The 18,567-nt window shown below is 43.5% G+C and overlaps 1 protein-coding gene across 1 annotated transcript; it reads right to left on the bottom strand.

Moving 5' to 3' along the window:
• Positions 1-1,528: 1,528 nt before the first annotated feature.
• Positions 1,529-17,791, bottom strand: LOC308129705 (uncharacterized protein). Its single transcript, XM_080495735.1, has 4 exons — positions 17,740-17,791; positions 10,030-10,720; positions 7,591-7,761; positions 1,529-3,193 (listed from the first exon to the last, which is right to left on the bottom strand). Exons 2-4 carry the CDS (start codon positions 10,703-10,705, stop codon positions 3,078-3,080), a joined length of 963 nt encoding a protein of 320 aa, XP_080351861.1. The 5' UTR covers positions 10,706-10,720; positions 17,740-17,791; the 3' UTR covers positions 1,529-3,077.
• Positions 17,792-18,567: the final 776 nt, after the last annotated feature.

Below are 18,567 nucleotides of genomic sequence, written 5' to 3'. Positions count from 1 at the left end.
CCTCCTGGTTCAAACCCATTATGTGACTCAGTTGTTGTTTAAACAACGTTCTAAGCGGAGCCGCACTGCCAGGACACACTTGTAAAAGAGATTGTTAATCTCAACGTGGTTTTCCTGACTAAATATAAAGGCTAATACAAAGAAAATAAATAAATTGTTTTTGTGTCTATTTCCACAAAAAAATGGCAGAAATGCTGACAACAATGTAGTAAATTAAATAAATTTCAATAAACTTGCAGAAACCATTATATGCATTACTTTCTTTCATGTTTCTCGTAAGTCCACCGTCATAATTGTCGTGGTTTTCTGTCTCGTCTGTTTCCTGTTTTATTTTGAAGTCTCACAGTGTCTCTGGTTTCTGTGTGTGTGTGTGTGTGTGTGTGTGTGTGTGTGTGTGTGTGTGTGTGTGTGTGTGTGTGTGTGTGTGTGTGTGTGTGTGTGTGTGTGTGTGTGTGTGTGTGTGTGTGTGTGTGTGTGTGTGTGTGTGTGTGTGTGTGTGTGTGTGTGTGTGTGTGTGTGTGTGTGTGTGTGTGTGTGTGTGTGTGTGTGTGTGTGTGTGTGAGCATAGATATAAAACCTAGATGCCGCACGGCCAGTCAGCGGCTGTTGACACCATAGATGTAAATGACTAATACTGATCTCTGTCAAGAGAAATCTGCAGTCCTTTCTATATATTTGGCAGCTGCTGTTGTTACACTTATGGTTTTGCACACGGTACAACAATAAGGAAAATATTTTCTGAGAGAATAACTCAATCCTTTCGTTCAGTTATTAGTTATTTTTCTTAGAATTCCTATTTAAAGAGATTTTAAATAGAAAAAGGTTGCCACAGATTCCTCTTGCTTAGTTTCAGACCCACTGGTTTTTTTTTTTTATACACACACAATATTCACATTATTGTTTTTTGGTTGTTTTCTTCTCTCTCCAATTTGACTTTTAGACTTTTAGCTCGCTTTTTCTGTGTGACCACTGTCTATAATAACCTCAGCTCATCTATTTCTCACTTGAACTTCACGATCTCTGCATGTCGATCTGGTTGTCAACATTTCATTTTATATTCTGTTGTTTACGCTGTGCTCCTTAATTTCGGGCCCGTTTCCGTGCATGTGCAGAGAGAGATCTTTCCGAAGTGACGAGAGCGAACTCTCATAGCTGATTGTTTATTAAGGTTCCGTGGTCGTGCTGCTCTCCAGGGTGACGGCCTCCCATCCATCTGCATTATCTCTGCAGTAACGTCGTGCTTCTTCACTGCCGCCATGCAAAACGCCGCTCGCTCCACCAGGCATTAACTTCCTGACTGATGTGTGGAACTAGAGCGGGGAAGGATTTCGACCTGTCACGCAGGGTGCAGAGCCATCCCGCCACACACACACACACACACACACAACAACAATAATATCAAAATGTACAAGTTGTTGTTGGCTGTCCGGGACGAGCGAAGGCACATATCCATCAAAGTCGGCGTGTTTATTGATTGAGTGCGGGCTTCGCTCAGGGGATGATGAGTGACGGGGTCGAGGGAGCTGCAAGGTGTATTTTATTCACAAGGACAGTTAAAAATGTGCAAGTTTTCATACAGCTTAGAAAAGTAGGAAAGTGCAGAAAGGAACAATTATAAAATATAGGTAATCATACAAAGGCATTAAATACACAGAAGGACAAGTCCGGCCCGATTGACTTGTTGCCCCACCGTATTGTTACAATCATGTCAGAAACACTTCTTTGACTTTACGTAAACAAGGATTAAAGAAAGATATACCGACTTTTCCATTCTGTCTGGGGGTGGGAAGCTAGATGATGAAAGAAGCATCTTCTCACGACTCGGTTCTTGCTGCTCGCGCCCCGTTTGCACGACGTTATCAAGTGAAAACGCAAAAGTTTTGCTGTGTCAGTTTACATGACAACGGTGTTCGGAGCCACTGAAATGGCAGAAATGCTCTGTCTCCATGGAAACCGTGGGAAAACGCAACCTTCTGTACATGGCAGTGGTGTTGCCATTGCGCCGTAGGAAGTAGTTCTTCTGCACATGCTCAGTAGATAAACAATAACAATGTTTGTATGAGTGTTTGTGTGTACTTGCTATTCTTACTGTTTATAGTGTATTGTTCTCTGGGCTTGTGTGTGTTGTTTCATTACATAAACAAACAGCACTCACTCGTGGCCACACATGAAAATGACATTTTCAAAATGTTGCCATGTAAACGTGAAAAAAATGGTGTTTTCATTTGAAACGTTGTGAAAACGGCACCTAAATATTGCTAAGACAACTGACAGACTGAAGACCCAAACCTCAGTGTACAAGTAACAAAACAGCACGCAGCCTCCCTCCACCTAGGAAACAAAAAAAAAAAAAAATCAAAAACCAAAAAAAAAAAGAGTCTTTGGCTTGGCGGTTCAATTCTCCGACTCTGGCTGTGGACCGCCTGTCGTTGAATATCTGATAGCGCGGCTCAAATTTAACTTCTTATTGCCTCGCTTCTGCTGAGACAGCAGGCGGTTGTTGATATGGATCCTTTTATTGTTCACCATGGCTTCTGAATTTTGCTGCAATGGGCGAGATGTGTCATCTGTTATTTAGATTACAGTGCTTTTTTTTCCCCCTCTCTCCCTGCGTTGAATGTTTTGGATCAGCAGGAGCTGCAATCTGCTTTGTTCACTTTAGCAAATGTGCTTCTATGCTAATGTCTTTATTTATTTTTTCTGCTTGTCTTGAGCTAAATCTCCCGGCTTCCATTCACACAAAGCAAGCGATGTGTTTTGTGACACCCTTCATTTACTTGCAAAGCACATTTTCCATTGGGGAGGAAAGAGACTTCACTTTGGCAACACATATAAAAGTGGATGACGTTTTGGATTTGGCCGTCGTCGGCACAATAAATCTAATCCATGGAGCAAATAATCAGGCATAAGTCTCGTTTGTGGCGACTGACACCTGATCTACACACACACCCTTTTGTAATTACAATCATAAAGACGCTCTTATTGACAAGAATCCACCAAGCTGTCTAACAAAATCTAGAAACCACGATAGATAGGTTTGTCCTCGGCGAGCGTTCAGAGTCCTTCCTTTGTCGGTTTCATGGGCGTCCTGGTATCTTGCTCATTTGGATGTCATCCCCGTGGTGTCCTGGGTTGTGGTAGCCCGAACGACCGAAGTTCAAGTCCAGAGGTTCACTGTTGTCCAACCGGAGAACTGGAAGATTAACACATTGGCGTTAAAAACAGGAAGCAGCCAGAGGTGGAAATAAAAAAAAAAACAAAACTGAAACCTTGTTCTCAAGTCCAAACTGTTGTAACGTTGAAATAAAACTCCTTAACAGACTCAATTTTCCTCTCTAGGTCTGAGGTCTTGCTGTCCTCCAGCCCGGAGGCTCGTCTCCAACACCCTCCATCATCACTCCTCCGAACCCTCCGAACCCCCGCAACATCTCCCCTCAACTGCTCAACCAGAGAGACGCTGCAACAGGAAGAGCCTGCAAGTTCTCAACTGTCCAGGTAGGAGGCGTCTTTGAGCGGTTAATCATCCGGGCTTGATCGTAGAGTGGGGAAATTCTAAAACACCGGCTCGTCGGCACAGACAATCGTCTGTGGAGAAAACGTGAGGTGTGTGTGTGGTGAGTCACAGCGCCCCTAAAGGCCTGGCATGTGTACTACACGCCCTGAAGCCTCGTGTTGAGCCGAGTTCATAGTGACGTGTGGACGGGAGTTATAGTGGAGAAGGCTGGGGAGAAAAAAGATGGTTTATTTCGTCTTGTGGATGTGACCTAAATGTTTTAAAGTGAAGACTTTTGTGGGGTTTTTTGTCCGTTTACTCATCAGTGGTGCTCAGAGCCACTGAAAAAATGTCAATACCGAGTACAAGTACAAGTACCTATTAAATCCCATTGAAGTTGTTTTCAAAATGTTTAATCGGTGCTTTTATTTTCCAGATAACAGTCAAGTCCCACTTAAAAGTGTGTAGTGTTTTCTTGGGCTTCGCGTTGCAACACATCTGATAAAAAAAAAATACATAAATGACATTTTGGCTTTCTGACCTGATAGTCGATGCCAAATGCTGATGTCTGTATCAGAGCATCCCTACAAATTACAATGTGACTGTTTGTAAACAGATGTACATATAAATCAGGCATTTATCTGTGTTGAAAGGTGAAAAGACTTGAACATTTGGTAGATTACAAGAGGGAAGAATGGAATGAGCAGGAGTGTTTGATGAGACGACAGGACGATGAGCTGTAACCTTTACACTCCCTCAGATTCACGTCATGTTAATGCTTCCACGAGGAAAAACCTCCCGAGGATGAAAGAGCAGGCTTTCTTCGATAAAGGCAACATTTTGAACTTGCCTACAAAGAAATCGATAGGACAAAGCTCTTTCCCTGAATGTGCTGCCATTATCCCTGCTAAATAATTGTTTTCCCCTCCACTTACACGCACTCTCAAGCTCTTTGGAAGGTATTTCGGGAAAACGTGGGAAATCGCTGCGCGTAAGTGAGATTAGTAAATAGGATTTAAACACAAAACGAGTGCATTTGGGACCCGAAGAAACCTGCGGGGGAACATTTGGACCGGCTTTCACAAGACAAAGGAAACAGGATGATGATGATTTAGTCTGAATGCAGGCGACCAGGCAGGGTCATTAGAGCTGTCAATAGATATTTATATCACTGAGAATGGGGGGGGGGGGGGTCTCACAAAGGTCCTTCAGGATCACTAATGAATGCCTCCGTCACAATCCACGCCTTCAAATCACCTTGAGTGACGGTTTCCACGATGGAGGGGAAGCCAAAACAAAACAACAGAGAAGACATGTCTCGCATTAAAACCCGCCTCACGTTCAGATTGTGTCCAGATGTGAATTCACCCCGACTCTACGAATCCCTGCTAATGACGCGAGTCTCCATTAACAACTAGCTGAGATCCAATCAGTTTATCAGGCTCACATTACATCTCACTCAAGTTTAGTGGAAAACTTTTTCAGCGTCATGTTTGACGTGCACCACTCCACTCTGGAAGCAACATTTTCTTCCTTTAGAAGCCAAACGTGTCTGTTTTCCGATAATTTCTCCGTCTCGCTAGGCTACATACAGGACCTATTCCTCAAAGCTGCTTCTGTAATGGTGTTTAATGCCCGAAGCAGCTGCTCTGAGATCAGGAAGTCAAGAGGCTGAGATGGAGGTTCAGGATGGAAGAATCACAAAAACAGTCATTTATCTATTTTTTAGCTCACACAAGAAACTCTGTGAAAGGTGGAATACAAATAAGAAACACTAGTTTGTATGTGAGTCATCGTGTTCATGATGGTTTGAAGAAACTGACAAGTTGCTGAGAACGACGCAGTTAGCATCCCAGGCCACTAGCGAGCGCTATTGTTAGTTTTGCTATTGAAAAGGACACACACTCCAATGTATGTTCAAAAAGAGGGAAGACAGAGGCATAACTTTTTTAATGCTTTCGTTTTACATCTTTATCGTTGCAAATCACAAAATATTCTTTTTTTTCCCCCATTCTTAAACATTTGTGTCCTACAGTCAAAGAAAACAGTGACGCAATTACCCACAATCCTTTGCTCTCATGGCAAAACCTTGTACCTCACCTGAATCTTTATATTTATTTTCGGAACTGCATTGAGTTTGATCATTATTTAATCTCTATACATTAATGAATCCATAGTTGTATTCCATCACGTATGGTAATACAGAAGTTTTTTAGCTGGAATTTTCCCCTGAAGTTGAGATTGAAATAGATTGAACCAATAGAGGGGGGGTCTCTCCTCTCCTCTCCTCTGCTTTCCTACCAGCGGCGCCAAACAGGCGAAGAAGTCTTGTAACTAACTTTTAGATCAAAGGCAGCGGAATTGGCGGTGCTATTAAATAATAAGATTTATAAATAAATACTCGTGCAAATCCAGAGTGGCAGGCTGCCTCTTCCCTCTCACCAGCCTTTTCACCGTGACTCTCAGCATGAGGAGCTTGTGGGCGTGTTTGCGTTCCGTGCATACGTTATCGTCTTGGCTTGAGTGGGCAGTTTAAATCTCACGTTGTCACTCGGCTGGAGCGCTGCCAAGTATCCGGCGAGCAACACGTTAAAGTTGTAAGTGTATATATCTGCAGGCCTGTTTAACGTTACTTCTTAGGATCTTCTTTTTTTTTTTGTTTCATTGGAAAACTGTGATAACCAAGCGCTGTCTGCCGCAAGAATGAGACAAATTGCAAACTGTCATAGTACATGATCCTACTTTACATGGCGAGGTTACCTTATTATAGGGAGGTTATCTTATTAAAGCAGGCGAGATGTGTGCAGCTTAGAGCAGCAGGAGGCAAACCAGCGGTTGAAGAATGGATGAAAAAAGATTGCTGGAATTCAACTATTGACTCTTTTCGCTGTGAGTTGGGGGGGAAAAGGTCGATATCTCTTATGTGCTAAGGCAAGGGAACTTTACTGCTGAAGCACCTTTATGCAACAGATCTATTTGAAGGGCTTTACGTCAACAGACATGAACAGTTCTAGACACTGAGCTGGAGCAGCGTCAATAAGAAAGAGGAATAAATATGGGAAACGATAAGAACTTTAAAGCGATAATAGAACTAAAAAGAAGATACAGGAGTTGGTGAACCAGTGATGAATGGTTGCTTTAGACAGTTGGAATTTTCTTTTGCAGTTTAGTTTTAAATGTGTGTGGTTTTGTACTTTGTCCTGTCTGGTGTTTGAACTGGTGGCCTGAACTGGGAACTGTCTGTCTGTCTGTCTGTCTGTCTGTCTGTCTGTCTGTCTGTCTGTCTGTCTGTCTGTCTGTCTGTCTGCTACAACTTTTACATTTCCATATTTTAATGAACTCTGATGCATTTACAACAAATTCAGCTCCCAAACTGTGTATTCTGAGAAAATAATCCCCATTTTGGATTTCTTTTAGGAAATTAGAAAACATGTTTCCAGCTGCAGCGCCCCCTGAGACTCTCTAGCGCCCCATGAGACTCTCTAGCGCCCCATGAGGCTCTCTAGCGCCCCCTGAGACTCTCTAGCGCCCCCTAAGGCTCTCTAGCGCCCCCTGACGCTCTCTAGTGCCCCCTGACACTCTCTAGCGCCCCCTGAGGCTCTCTAGTGCCCCCTGACGCTCTCTAGCGCCCCCTGAGACTCTCTAGCGCCCCCTGAGACTCTCTAGCGCCCCCTGAGGCTCTCTCGCGCCCCCTGAGGCTCTCTCGCGCCCGCTGAGGCTCTCTCGCGCCCGCTGGGGCTCTCTAGCGCCCCCTGACACTCTCTAGCGCCCCCTGACGCTCTCTAGCGCCCCCTGAGGCTCTCTAGCGCCCCCTGACTCCGGCCCACAACAATGCTTCAAGTGAAAAGTTTAAACAAAAAGGAAGAGTTTTCTCTTGAGACATCGTCATGTACACGTTGCCTGTAGCACCCAGACCCAGATAAAGACCTGCCCTACATTCTAAATATCACAAATAAAAAAAACTACGTTGAAGGAATCTGAGGGTTTCGTCTTGCCGCCCACTTCGGTCTCTTTTTGTTGTTTCCCTGCTGAACAAAACTTTTTTGAAGACTTTGCCAGAAAACCGATGTGTTGTTGTCGGCGGCGAGCTGACGTACCTGGGTCAGAGGGGTACTCCTCCACCAGCTTCCTGTGCGAGAAGCCCTTGGGGTATTTCTTTTTCAGGATGATGTAGGCCACCAGGCCCACACAGGCCACCGCCACCGCCGTGGCCAGCACCGCCCCCCACGCCTGCTGCCTGGCGTTGTTCTCCAGATCCAGCGCCGACCCTGCACACAGAAAGTCAAGAGACTCCAGGGTTAATTGCCATGTGCTTGGAGCTCGAACATGTTTGTGGATACACATCCTCATTAGCCAGAATTGTATAATTTACCCTGTGATAATTAATGCAATTAACGCGCTCAAATCATTATTTCTGGAATACATTTGAATATGTTATAAGGCTGCACGCCGCGTTTATCTAAATAAGGTGAAATGTGACTGAACGACGCGTAAATGGCATAACTGATTTAATATCTCCACGGATCAACATCCCTGGATGCAGAAGCAGCAGCCAGATGATTGTGTCTCGTCGTCGCGTTGCGACGGGAGTCGGAGGGGATAACGACGCTTCTATTAATCACTTTGGCCTTTCTGACCTTTCCCGTTCTGGCGGAATTAACTTTTTCATCCTTCTGTTTGAGTTGAAGTCAGAAGCGATAAAACAATAAGGTTTGGAGCACCTCCGGGATCTTTATATTTCTCTCTTGGAAAATAAAAAGGCGGGACGAGATCACGTCAAAGATGAGACTTTAAGATCTCGAAAACGCGGCCTTGGTCTCGAGCACGCCAACATTTAGCTTTTAGCTTTTAGCTCAAAATGCTACCTGGCAGAGCTGCAGACGTGGCTCTATTCACACTCTAACACCGGAGGGGAATTGTTATTTTTATTTACTGATGTCAGAAAAAAGCAAAGCCGCCTTGTAGGCTCATATTTATAGACTGTGTGTTTATCTGTACCCAACAGTCCATGGCTTTGTACAGTTGCTGCGCTCACGCTGTGTCTGTCATAACAGCCGTGGAGCTTTTCCTTTTTTCTTTTCTTCCTCGCTCTCCTTCCACGTTGGCCATGGTCTCGCCACTGTTTTCCCACTGTTTATTGCAATCATCTGTTAGTGTTATGTCCCACTGTCACATCTGTCCATGTGTTATTTCTCTTTAATGGCGTCCCTGCTCTCGCTCTCCAAAGGCCACGGCGCTCAGCTCGCCACATATATATATTTTACACATTTCTTCCTCTTCCCCAGGTAGATACCATAGATCGAATGCTTTCGCGGCAAGTCTGCATGACAAGCGTTATTTTTTTTTTTTTCCCCCCCACACTCGTATCGCCCCGATCTCACAGTCGACACCAAAGACTAGTCTCACGCCCCCGCGCTCCGGCGGCACCAGTATCTCTGACCTCGCTCCCTCACGGCTGCTTTGCAGCTCAAACAGGCTTTTCTTTGTCCCGGGGAGAAGGTGGCGGTAACGGGGCCCCTCGCTCTCGGCCGCTACGCCGGTAGCACCTGAAACCCAACCCTGCATTCGCTTCTGAAAAGAAGCAGCATTTGTCCCCCGCCAGTGGGAAAACAGCCCCAGGCTAATGTGGGTCAGTGAAAGGCCAGGAGACTGACTGAGTGTGTGTGTGTGTGTGTGTGTGTGTGTGTGTGTGTGTGTGTGTGTGTGTGTGTGTGTGTGTCTGTGTGTGGGTCGTGATCGGTTGCTTTCCCAATTAGCAACTGATTAAAAGTGTAATCGGTTTACTTCTTTAACAGAGGTAACTCGTTACTGAGAAAATCACAGATCATTTAGACCCTCTATTAAACCATTGTGCAACCTTGTTTTTCCATCAATCTGATTGATCAATATCGTGTGCAAGTCACGGAAAATGAGTGTCTACCATGTCGTACGTTAAAACCCATACGTAGCTCATTTTTTATAAATGTGTCTGATGATCAGTGTTCATGAAAATTAATATGTCGCTTAACAAAAGTAACTGAAAACTGGTTTTGTATTGATCTGATGATCAGTGTCGTGCAAATCACAAAAAATTACTAGTTGATTACACTTATCACTGATTTAAAAAAGAAAAGTAACCAGCTACTCGAGTAACTTTAATAAATGTAATTTATAATCAACACATTGAATTGAAGACATGCAACTTTTTTTTTCCTATTCGTGATTATTACGTGTGATTCTAACTGGCAATAGTATCTGATTACAGTAACTACTAACCAAATGAAGGTTATCCGTTGCTCTTTAACGGGATTGACCACTGAGAACTATCAATAGCATCAAGTTACATTTGAAACCAATTCATTTTCTGAAAGGCACCGAATGTGATTATCAGTATTGTGGAAGTGACTTTAAATTAGGATCTGATTAAACGTTCCCAGTTCCTTCTGTAACTTTAGAAGTGGAGCTACAAGAAACAGCAGAAAGCCTGGACATTCCACTTTCCCCCCCGACGGTAAGCGTTGATGGTCCGAGGGCCTGAAGGAGCGGCGGTACCGTACCTCGCCCCCCGGTGTCTCCGCCACTTTCGCCCGCCGGTCCGTCGACCATAAGAATCCCCCCCGCGCTCTCCGTAGTCGCGGAGACAGACGGAGACGCGGTCCATGTCTGGTTCGTCTCTGCTCCCGTGTCGTTTGTGGAATTGCTGAATCCCGCGTTGTTCGTCGACTCTTCGTCTGGCTTCGCCGTGGGATTCGCCTCCGGAGCCGAGGTCGCGTTGCTGCTGTTGGACGAATGCGGAACGGCGGTGACGTTTTGCGGAGTCGACGTTGAGTTGACGCCGTCTCCAGCTTCCGCTTGTCCGGCGGTTGCGTCGGCGGCAGCGGCGGGAGCCGCGGTCTCTCGACGTGGAGGTTCGGTTGGTTTCGCCGTGACGTTTTGGACGGCGGGAGCCTCGGTGACGTTCTCCAGCCCCGCCCACTCGCTTGCGTTCCGCCCCGGCCCGGCCATGTTTTCCTCTTCCATGGCGCCCGATGACGTCCCGCTGTTGAAATCGCCTCCGTTGTCTTGCTCCCTCGCCTCTCCGACGACGTCGCCTTGAATCCCGTTCAGTTCTGTGTTCAGACGGCGCAGCCAGGATGGGTCAATGCTCTGGAGGTGGCGGGTCGTCTGGGGCGCCGCCGGCTCGAAGACTTGGACGAGCAGGACGAGACACACTGTGATTTGTAAATGCTTCATTTTCTCCTTGGTTTGCTGAAAGGCACAAAGGAAACGCACCGCATTACATTCAATCCTTTGTCGGCTTCAAACTGCAAAAAAAAAAATAAAAAAAATTGAAGATTAGCATCAGCAAGACGCGAAGGAGAAACTGGAGTTCTGTAGAAAAGCATCAAAAAATAATCCCTTTGAAAATCTGCAGTTCTTCTGATTAACTGAGCAAACTTCATCTCTGATCTCTTCATCTCTTTATCTACATGAAATATCTGAGATACGTCAGAGTAATTTGAACCGAGCGGCCCAGAGGAGTCCGACACTGAATCTCCTCCACTGCAGGTGAAGAAAGTCTTCATTCCTCAACATTAATGAATATTTAAAGTGTGGCTTTTGTACACGCTTGTGCGAGTTACTGAAGGTCACTTCTACTCGCTTCAAATAAATACATATCTCCAGGCTTGCAGAGTTGCAAAGGAACCTTCGAACCCATGTTTCTGCACCGAGAGAGAAGTGCAGAAACGTGTCCTGTTACGACGACGTATTTTTGATCATTTTGGCTTTCTGATCCCGAAGTTTCATACATTTTTATCGTTCAGAAAAAAAAGTTGACTGAGCAGGAAGACGGTCATGGAGGTGCGACGGCCCGGTCATCCCTTTATCTTAATTTGCTTTTCAGTGCAAATGTAAACAGAATTGACGGTGAAAATCTGTTTAGGGTTTTTGATTTTATTTATTTTCTTATAGATACTTTTCTTTGCTTTTCTCCTTTTTTTCCTCATGACTGCTTGATTATATTTTCTATATCAGCCACCTGAAGGGCCCACGGGCCTCAAATGTTCATGACAGCCTCCAGACTCTCTCTGATCACTTAGAAAGACTCGATGTACAATAAAGCAGCTCTTGGTTTCCTCCCCTCGGTTTCCCTGAAGCTAAAAGCCACTAATAGCGCAGGTCAGCTCCACCGACACAAGTCGTGATTAAAATCCCAACATCTGTGACTTTGTGAATTCCCACTGCGAGAGCCCCGCGAGCCCCGTGTTCTCCCCTCGGCGTCGCTCCGCCGACACGACGGGCCCGACTCCCCGCAGCGCCGCCTTGTTGATCAGCTGCTGCGTTGTGAACCGGCGCTTGTTGTAATCAGTGTGAAAAGGCTTTTGTCTGAGCGTGCCATGTGGGAGCCCGCAGCAACAAACGAGAGGCGGAAAGTCTGGTTCTACCTGCTCCGACTGCCACGCCGCGCCACTTTTATCCCGGACATGACGCTCTGAGACCTCGTGTTCTCGCGTCTTCGCAAACGTAGTTTCAGCTGGTGGGAGTAACACCGTGTCTGACATATAAACAGGAGTATTGTGATTAATATTCTTTTGTTTTTACATTTCTTGTTTTGCGGGAGTACAATACAACCATGTTTACTACTATGCTTACTTATCTACTTCTGCCACCTGTTGTTTTTCTTTCACAAAAAAGAAAGAGGAAACAAAAAGCAGAAAATCAAACAAAGTTTGAACATATCAGGAAAGATAGTCGGTTCCAAAAAACAAATCAGAAGTGAAGGATTATCCAGGATTTAAATTTTTTTTTAATAAAGTATAAGTGGTACAAGACCCCATATAATATCTCACAATAAAATATAACATTTTACAATCATTCAGTTGGTACTTTGGTTTGTAGGGAACTTGCATATCTAACCCACTTGGTCCAAAGTTTAGAGAATAAATGAAAAGGCGAAGGGAGAAGGTAATGCTTTCCATAAGACAAATGTAATCTATGTTTATCTGATTAATATGTTTATTATGTGTACAACCCTGCTTATTCCAGAGGTGTTTTGCTTTTGTGTTGATTTGTTCGTTTGTGACTGGCTGAAGCGCTGAGACAACAATGTCGACTTGGTTGATACGTGAAGTTATCAAACGTGAATTCTCCCTGTGCTTTGAACAATACGCTCAATATTCCATCTTCTTCAAGTCAAACACGCTGAATGGAAACCCATCGTATTGTGTTTTTGAGGTTTGGGCTCAAATGGTAATGTTCCAACGGGAGTACTCAGACATTTGCATGGACAGACGAAGCTGGATTTCTATTCCGGGTGAAAACTACCAGGTCCCAGGAGAATCTGGGAGTCATGACACTCTGGAGGAAGATGTTGTTATTGTCCGTCTACTGAGCGTGTGCAGAAGAAATATTTACTACAACAGGAGTGTGCTTGACCAGTTGTGTTAAAAACAATAAAAATGCATGAATAGGATACATTTCTCAGCAAATTACTGTAAAAAGTAACGCAATCCTGTTGTCAGACAATCTAATATATGTTTTACATGACCTGGTAGTTAATCGAATAGTTTATCGTGGTATTTTGTATCATTTCAAAGTAAGATGCACTGATTGATGATGGACAATATTTGAAAAAATATATAATAAAATTGCACACTATATGATATTTAATAAGTCCATACTATTGTCATTTTTGAAGAAAAATAGACAGATAAATTCAACGCACATGCAAATAAGAGAAATATTCATTAATTCTACAGAAGCAGCCTCGATTTCATTGTTCAGCACAAATACAGGATGTCGTCATTTGATTATCAAAGAGAGAACAAAGTTTCTAAAGACTTGATACTCGTTGGATATGATGGACAGAAATCCAAACAACATGATCTGTGGAAACCTGGATAGAGAAGTGAAGTGGGCCGGCGCCTGTTCCACTCTCGTTTGTTGAAGTCGTCCAAAACAAAGTCATGTTTAATCGCCTACAAATCTCTTTATAAGCTCTTTAGTCATGACGTCTCGCCAGGTAAAACAAACTCGACCTTCGCCCTCCTCTTTCTTGAGCACTGAAGTCGCGTATTATTTGTCCCCTCTGGAATTTCCTTCCTTTTGTATTCTCCCTAATGGTTTGACGTTCTCAATTCGAAGTGACGACTTTGAGAAAAAACACGCCGGAGGAATGAATCAGCAGTTTCACAATGTGAGGCCTGGCTGCACCGCAGGTACCCGAGAACAAACGTGTGACGTGGAACCGGTCGGACGAGCGGCGTCGCTTTCTTTCATTTCCTCCATTGTCAATACGCCTGCAGGGGAGTTATTTATATGGCTAACGTCAAGCCTGCGTCAACCACTGACTTTAAAAGGTCTGTTTGGTGGAAATTGATGGCAAACGTTTTGATTACAAAACCTGCTTTGTGAAAGTTTTTTTTTTTTGGGTTTCCAATCCCTCTCACACGGTTGTGAGTGTGTTGAAACCGGCGGTGAACTGGTCGTCCGCTCTGGTCGTGGGCGTCCCCCCGTCGGAGACGCAGCGGGAGACGACGTGAACCCGTGAGGTTTCACACTCGCAGAAATCCGTCTGCTGAGGCGCGTCGCCTCAGTCACGGCCTGCCAGGGTCGGTAGCGTCACCGTCACCTCCGCTCTACATCCTCCTAACCAGAACCAGCGCCTTCCAGCCCACACGCACACACGCACGCACGCACGCACGCACGCACGCACGCGCGCTAATCATCCAGCGTTTCCAGAGTTCCGATGTCTCGTCATCGCCTCTTGTGGACTGCAGCTTCATCCAACGTCAAAACGTTACACAAAGTTCAAAACTGGAAGATTCTCTGATGGTGACGTGCACATAAATCCATAAATATAATCTGCAGTACTCATATAATCTCTACAGGTGTAGCTTATATACTTGCACATACCTCAGATGCACACAAATATTTTTCACAGCAAAGCTTATTTAATCCTACACCGCATATTAAACTCATTTTGGTCTATAATCGCTTCATTCTCTCCCTTAAAGAGACCAAATAATACAGCAACCTTTACGTAAAAAAAAAAACTAAGTATTTCCTTCTGTTTTTGATCAGGAGTGTCAAACAGATTCCAGTTCAGTAGGACCAGTGAAATAGTGCTGCGATCTTCATCGATCTTCAGATTTGAAACTAAAGTTTTTCTTTGTGCTGCAGAGTATCCAGATGAAAAGGTCTATTTTCACAAAACCAAACAATTACTACAATATCAACTTAAATGAAACCTTCTGGTGCAAAATGCAATGAATGATCTCACCCTGGTAGCATGGCTTTGAGCCAAATGCTGGTTTGCTGGTCGTTTTGTTCCTCAGCCTTTTGTTTGACTCCCCTGGTTTAGAGCAATGAGGTGAGAGATTCACATTTGATTTGTAATGTTTTAAAAGCATGGGACAGTTACAAATTTACAATGAGAAATAGGTACAATTTAAGCATGATGTCATTTTTTTCTAGTGCGATACAGAGAGAAATGTCATTTGCATTTTGCAGCCTTCATTCAGGGTTTTTGCAAATTCACCACGTCACAACCGGTAAAGGAAGCTACGTCTCACTTCCGCATCGCTGATCTCAGTGTTTTCTACCACTCTGATCCAAACATCAACAGCAACGCAACTTTAAACGGCAGTAGCAGTTTCATTTATTTATTTATTTATTTATTTAAAATCCTGTCCCTATTTTCTTTTTGAACTTTAAACCAGATCAGACTTGTGTGTCTGGGTTTGTTTCACTTGTTCAACATTTATTTCCCCCAAAGTTAACTTGTTTTTTTTATTTTAGTCATTGCGTGTAAGCAAGTACATTGATTTGACCACCAGGGGCGCACTTTTGTTTGTACGATATGGCGAATCAGTCCAGGTGATCAGGATAAACGACGCTGAAGTTATTCTGATCATAATATCCACTAAGCTACTTTATTTGAGTTCAAGTTACAAGTGGCCAAAGGTTGGGGTTTTTTTGTTGTTTTTTTTATATTTGAACATGTAAATCGCAATGAAAACTCACTGAGTATCTGTAACTTGCAGCACATGGTGAACTGAGGCAGAACATTGTTGAAATTGCAATTGTTTTTATTAAAATTCCAGTTTGGGCACGAGGATAGTTGGTTCAAAGTGAACTTCTTAATGATATGTTCGTATTTTGCTGCACCAAAACAAAGACTTAGATTTGTAGTTGTAGTTACTAATGGCTAATAATGTTAATATTTATTGGTCTGGCACACTATGAAACGTTTATTCCCCAAATAAATAAAGGTTTGAACGATCTACTGTTCGTGCCAACTGTTAACTATTGTGTGTGAACATATAAGGAATGCTTATTAAAGAGATGTAATGTATTCTGTTGATAAAATAGTACAATAATTGGATTTGGTAATACATTTATAAATGTATGCAAGGTGGAAAAGCAAGATGAAAATGGACACAAATGAGATATTTTGATCAAAGCGATGTGGAAGCTGACGGCAAACATGGTTGACGGAAATAAAACAGTGAGAGGAGTTTGTGGTAATGAAGGAGTGTCGGACATAACAAAACCAGCAAAACCAGCTCCAACCCGGCGCAAATTGTGAAAATGTCAAATAAAATTGATTGTTTTTAAAGAAATATATTTAACAATAACATATACAACACAAGAGCAGAGAAATCACGATGCTGCCAATCAAACTCAGGATAAAAAGTGTTTAGCTGGAAGGGGAATTAAAATTATGTTCATGAGTGATTCCGTCATAAAAGTGTTGGAAAAGTCACAGGAACATCAATGCAGTAATTGAGTGATGAAGCACCAACAGACTGAGAAGCAGCGCTTCTTTCACACACATTCACAACAAATCAGCCGTGAAACATCTGAGAACCTTTTGTCTTTTCTAACTATTGTATGTATGTGTATATATATATATATATATGTATATTGCCTGATTGTGTCAGTTACGTTTTAATTTGCAATGTGAAGGAAGCAGCTTTCCACCTCCGCTGTCTGTACATTGTATATTGATAATAATAGTATCTAAATGGGCTTCTTGAATGGCGTTAATTCTCCACATTGTTCATTTATGTTAATTTATTTCGTACTGCAGCTTCTGTTCAACATTTCACAGATTAACTTCAAATGCAGTAATGGATTGTTGGAGTTGAACCTGCCTGGAAGCTGCGGTTCTGTAAGAAACAGGATGTGGAGCAGAAACATTCACGTCGTTTTTATAACGGCTTCATTAAATTGACTTTGTTTTCATGGTGAAACGTCACAAAGGTGTCGATCGTCCTGCATCATCAGGAAACCAGAAATACTTGTGATAGAATTGTGATCAAGGAGGAAAAAAACCACCTTTCACTTCAGTTTTTCTTGTATTCAAGTACAATACCATCCACTCCCTCGACTACTTTTTATACCTTTTGATTTGAGGTCAGCAACAATGTGTCAGAAATGTAGATTTGTTTTTTTATACATTGAAATTCATGTCTTATTATTATACAATGAATGGAGATTAAAAAGTAACTAATACTACTTCTACTTGAATTAATCTTTAACAAACACTGTTGAGTACACACACACACACACACACACACACACACACACACACACACACACACACACACACACACACACACACACACACACACACACACACACACACACACACACACGCACACTCTTAAGTGGAAGTAGCAAATTACAAATACTCACATTTGTTATTAGGATATAACTCAGTTAATACTTCAAGTAGCATTTTGAAAATGTATTCTGAACATTTGGAGTACTTATTTGAGTATTTAAAGTAATTCTACTCATACCTAAATAAAAACTACATCACATGATCTACTTGGTGAGTTTATATTCGTAGTCAATGTTGAGTACTTTCACAATATGAACGATAACGATCAAATATTACTCAGGTACTTTCAGTACTATTGGAAGATGATTTTCAGTGTGTTTTCAATGAGTTTTCGAAACAATTTAGACAACATAACAATTGCTTTAGTGATAAGAATTAGTGGTCTAATACTCAGATATTGTAATTATATATGTAACTTGAAAATACAAGTTTTTCTGTTTTGTTTTACAAAAGAAATGTGTTAAAAGTGACGTGTTTTCAGGAAGAAAGATGGTACTTGTGTCTTTGGGTATTTAAAAATAAAAACCATTTCAATCTCATTAGATGTTTCTATTTTTTTTTTTTTTAATCTCCTTCATCCAGTTTTGACTTCACGGTTAAAAAAAAATAAAACTAAAAAGAGATTAAATCCTTCTGCCGTATGAAAAATCCTTACCTTGTTCTTAAGCTGTATCAGATGAGAACAGGTGCACAGGCAACAAAATCTCTTCAGTGGGCTGCCAACATGTGAGAGTGAATCAGCAAGAGAGGAGGGAGAGAAGGAGGGAGGAGGAAGGAGGAGGGGGGGAGGAAGAGGAGGGGGGAGGAAGAGGAGGGCCCAACAGAGTGGCATTCAGGGAACAACCTGCTCAACCTGCTCCTACACCTGCCAGCGATAGCAACACACCTGAACCGCTTCTATTAGTGTGTGTGTGTGTGTGTGTGTGTGTGTGTGTGTGTGTGTGTGTGTGTGTGAGTGTGTGTGTGTGTGTGTGTGTGTGTGTGTGTGTGTGTGTGTGTGTGTGTGTGTGTGTGTGTGTGTGTGTGTGTGTGTGTGTGTGTGTGTGTGTGTGTGTGTGTGTGTGTGTGTGTGTGTGTGTGTGTGTGTGTGTGTGTGTGTGTGTGTGTGTGTGTGTGTGTGTGTGTGTGTGTGTGTGTGTGTGTGCGCGCGCGCGCCAGCCGCCAGCCGCCAGGTCAGGCCCGGTGGGCGGGGCCCCGTGCCCAGTGGGCGGGGCCCCGGGCCTCCTGAGCCCCTGCTTTGTTTTTCTGGCCGGCTGGAAATGTCCTCCGTCGTCATGGCGACGGAGAGAGAGGAGGCTGACGATCTCGGGTTTCATCCACGCCTTTGTCTCCGTTTTTTGTCGGGCCGACGTGTGACTTTGTGAACTCGCAGGTAACGGGGCGTCAGACGAGCCGGGATTTGTTTTGTTTTGTCGTCTTTGTCTCGCTCTTCCACTGAACCGAGTCCGGCGGCGGCGGCAGCGGCGGCGGCGGGTTTGAGCAG

This window comes from Blennius ocellaris, assembly GCF_963422515.1.
Source record: "Blennius ocellaris genome assembly, chromosome: 1".
Taxonomy (NCBI): Eukaryota; Metazoa; Chordata; class Actinopteri; order Blenniiformes; family Blenniidae; genus Blennius; species Blennius ocellaris.
Note: the sequence above shows the minus strand (reverse complement) of the source record. Positions and strands in the feature narration are given on the sequence as shown.

Coding starts and splice junctions, on each gene's coding strand:
- LOC308129705 (XM_080495735.1), bottom strand. CDS start 10,705: ATGAAGCATTTACAAATCACAGTGTGTCTCGTCCTGCTCGTCCAAGTC. Junction 7,762..10,029: donor CGGAGACACCGGGGGGCGAG/GTACGGTACCGC, acceptor TTCTGTGTGCAG/GGTCGGCGCTGGATCTGGAG. Junction 3,194..7,590: donor GGAGTACCCCTCTGACCCAG/GTACGTCAGCTC, acceptor TTAATCTTCCAG/TTCTCCGGTTGGACAACAGT.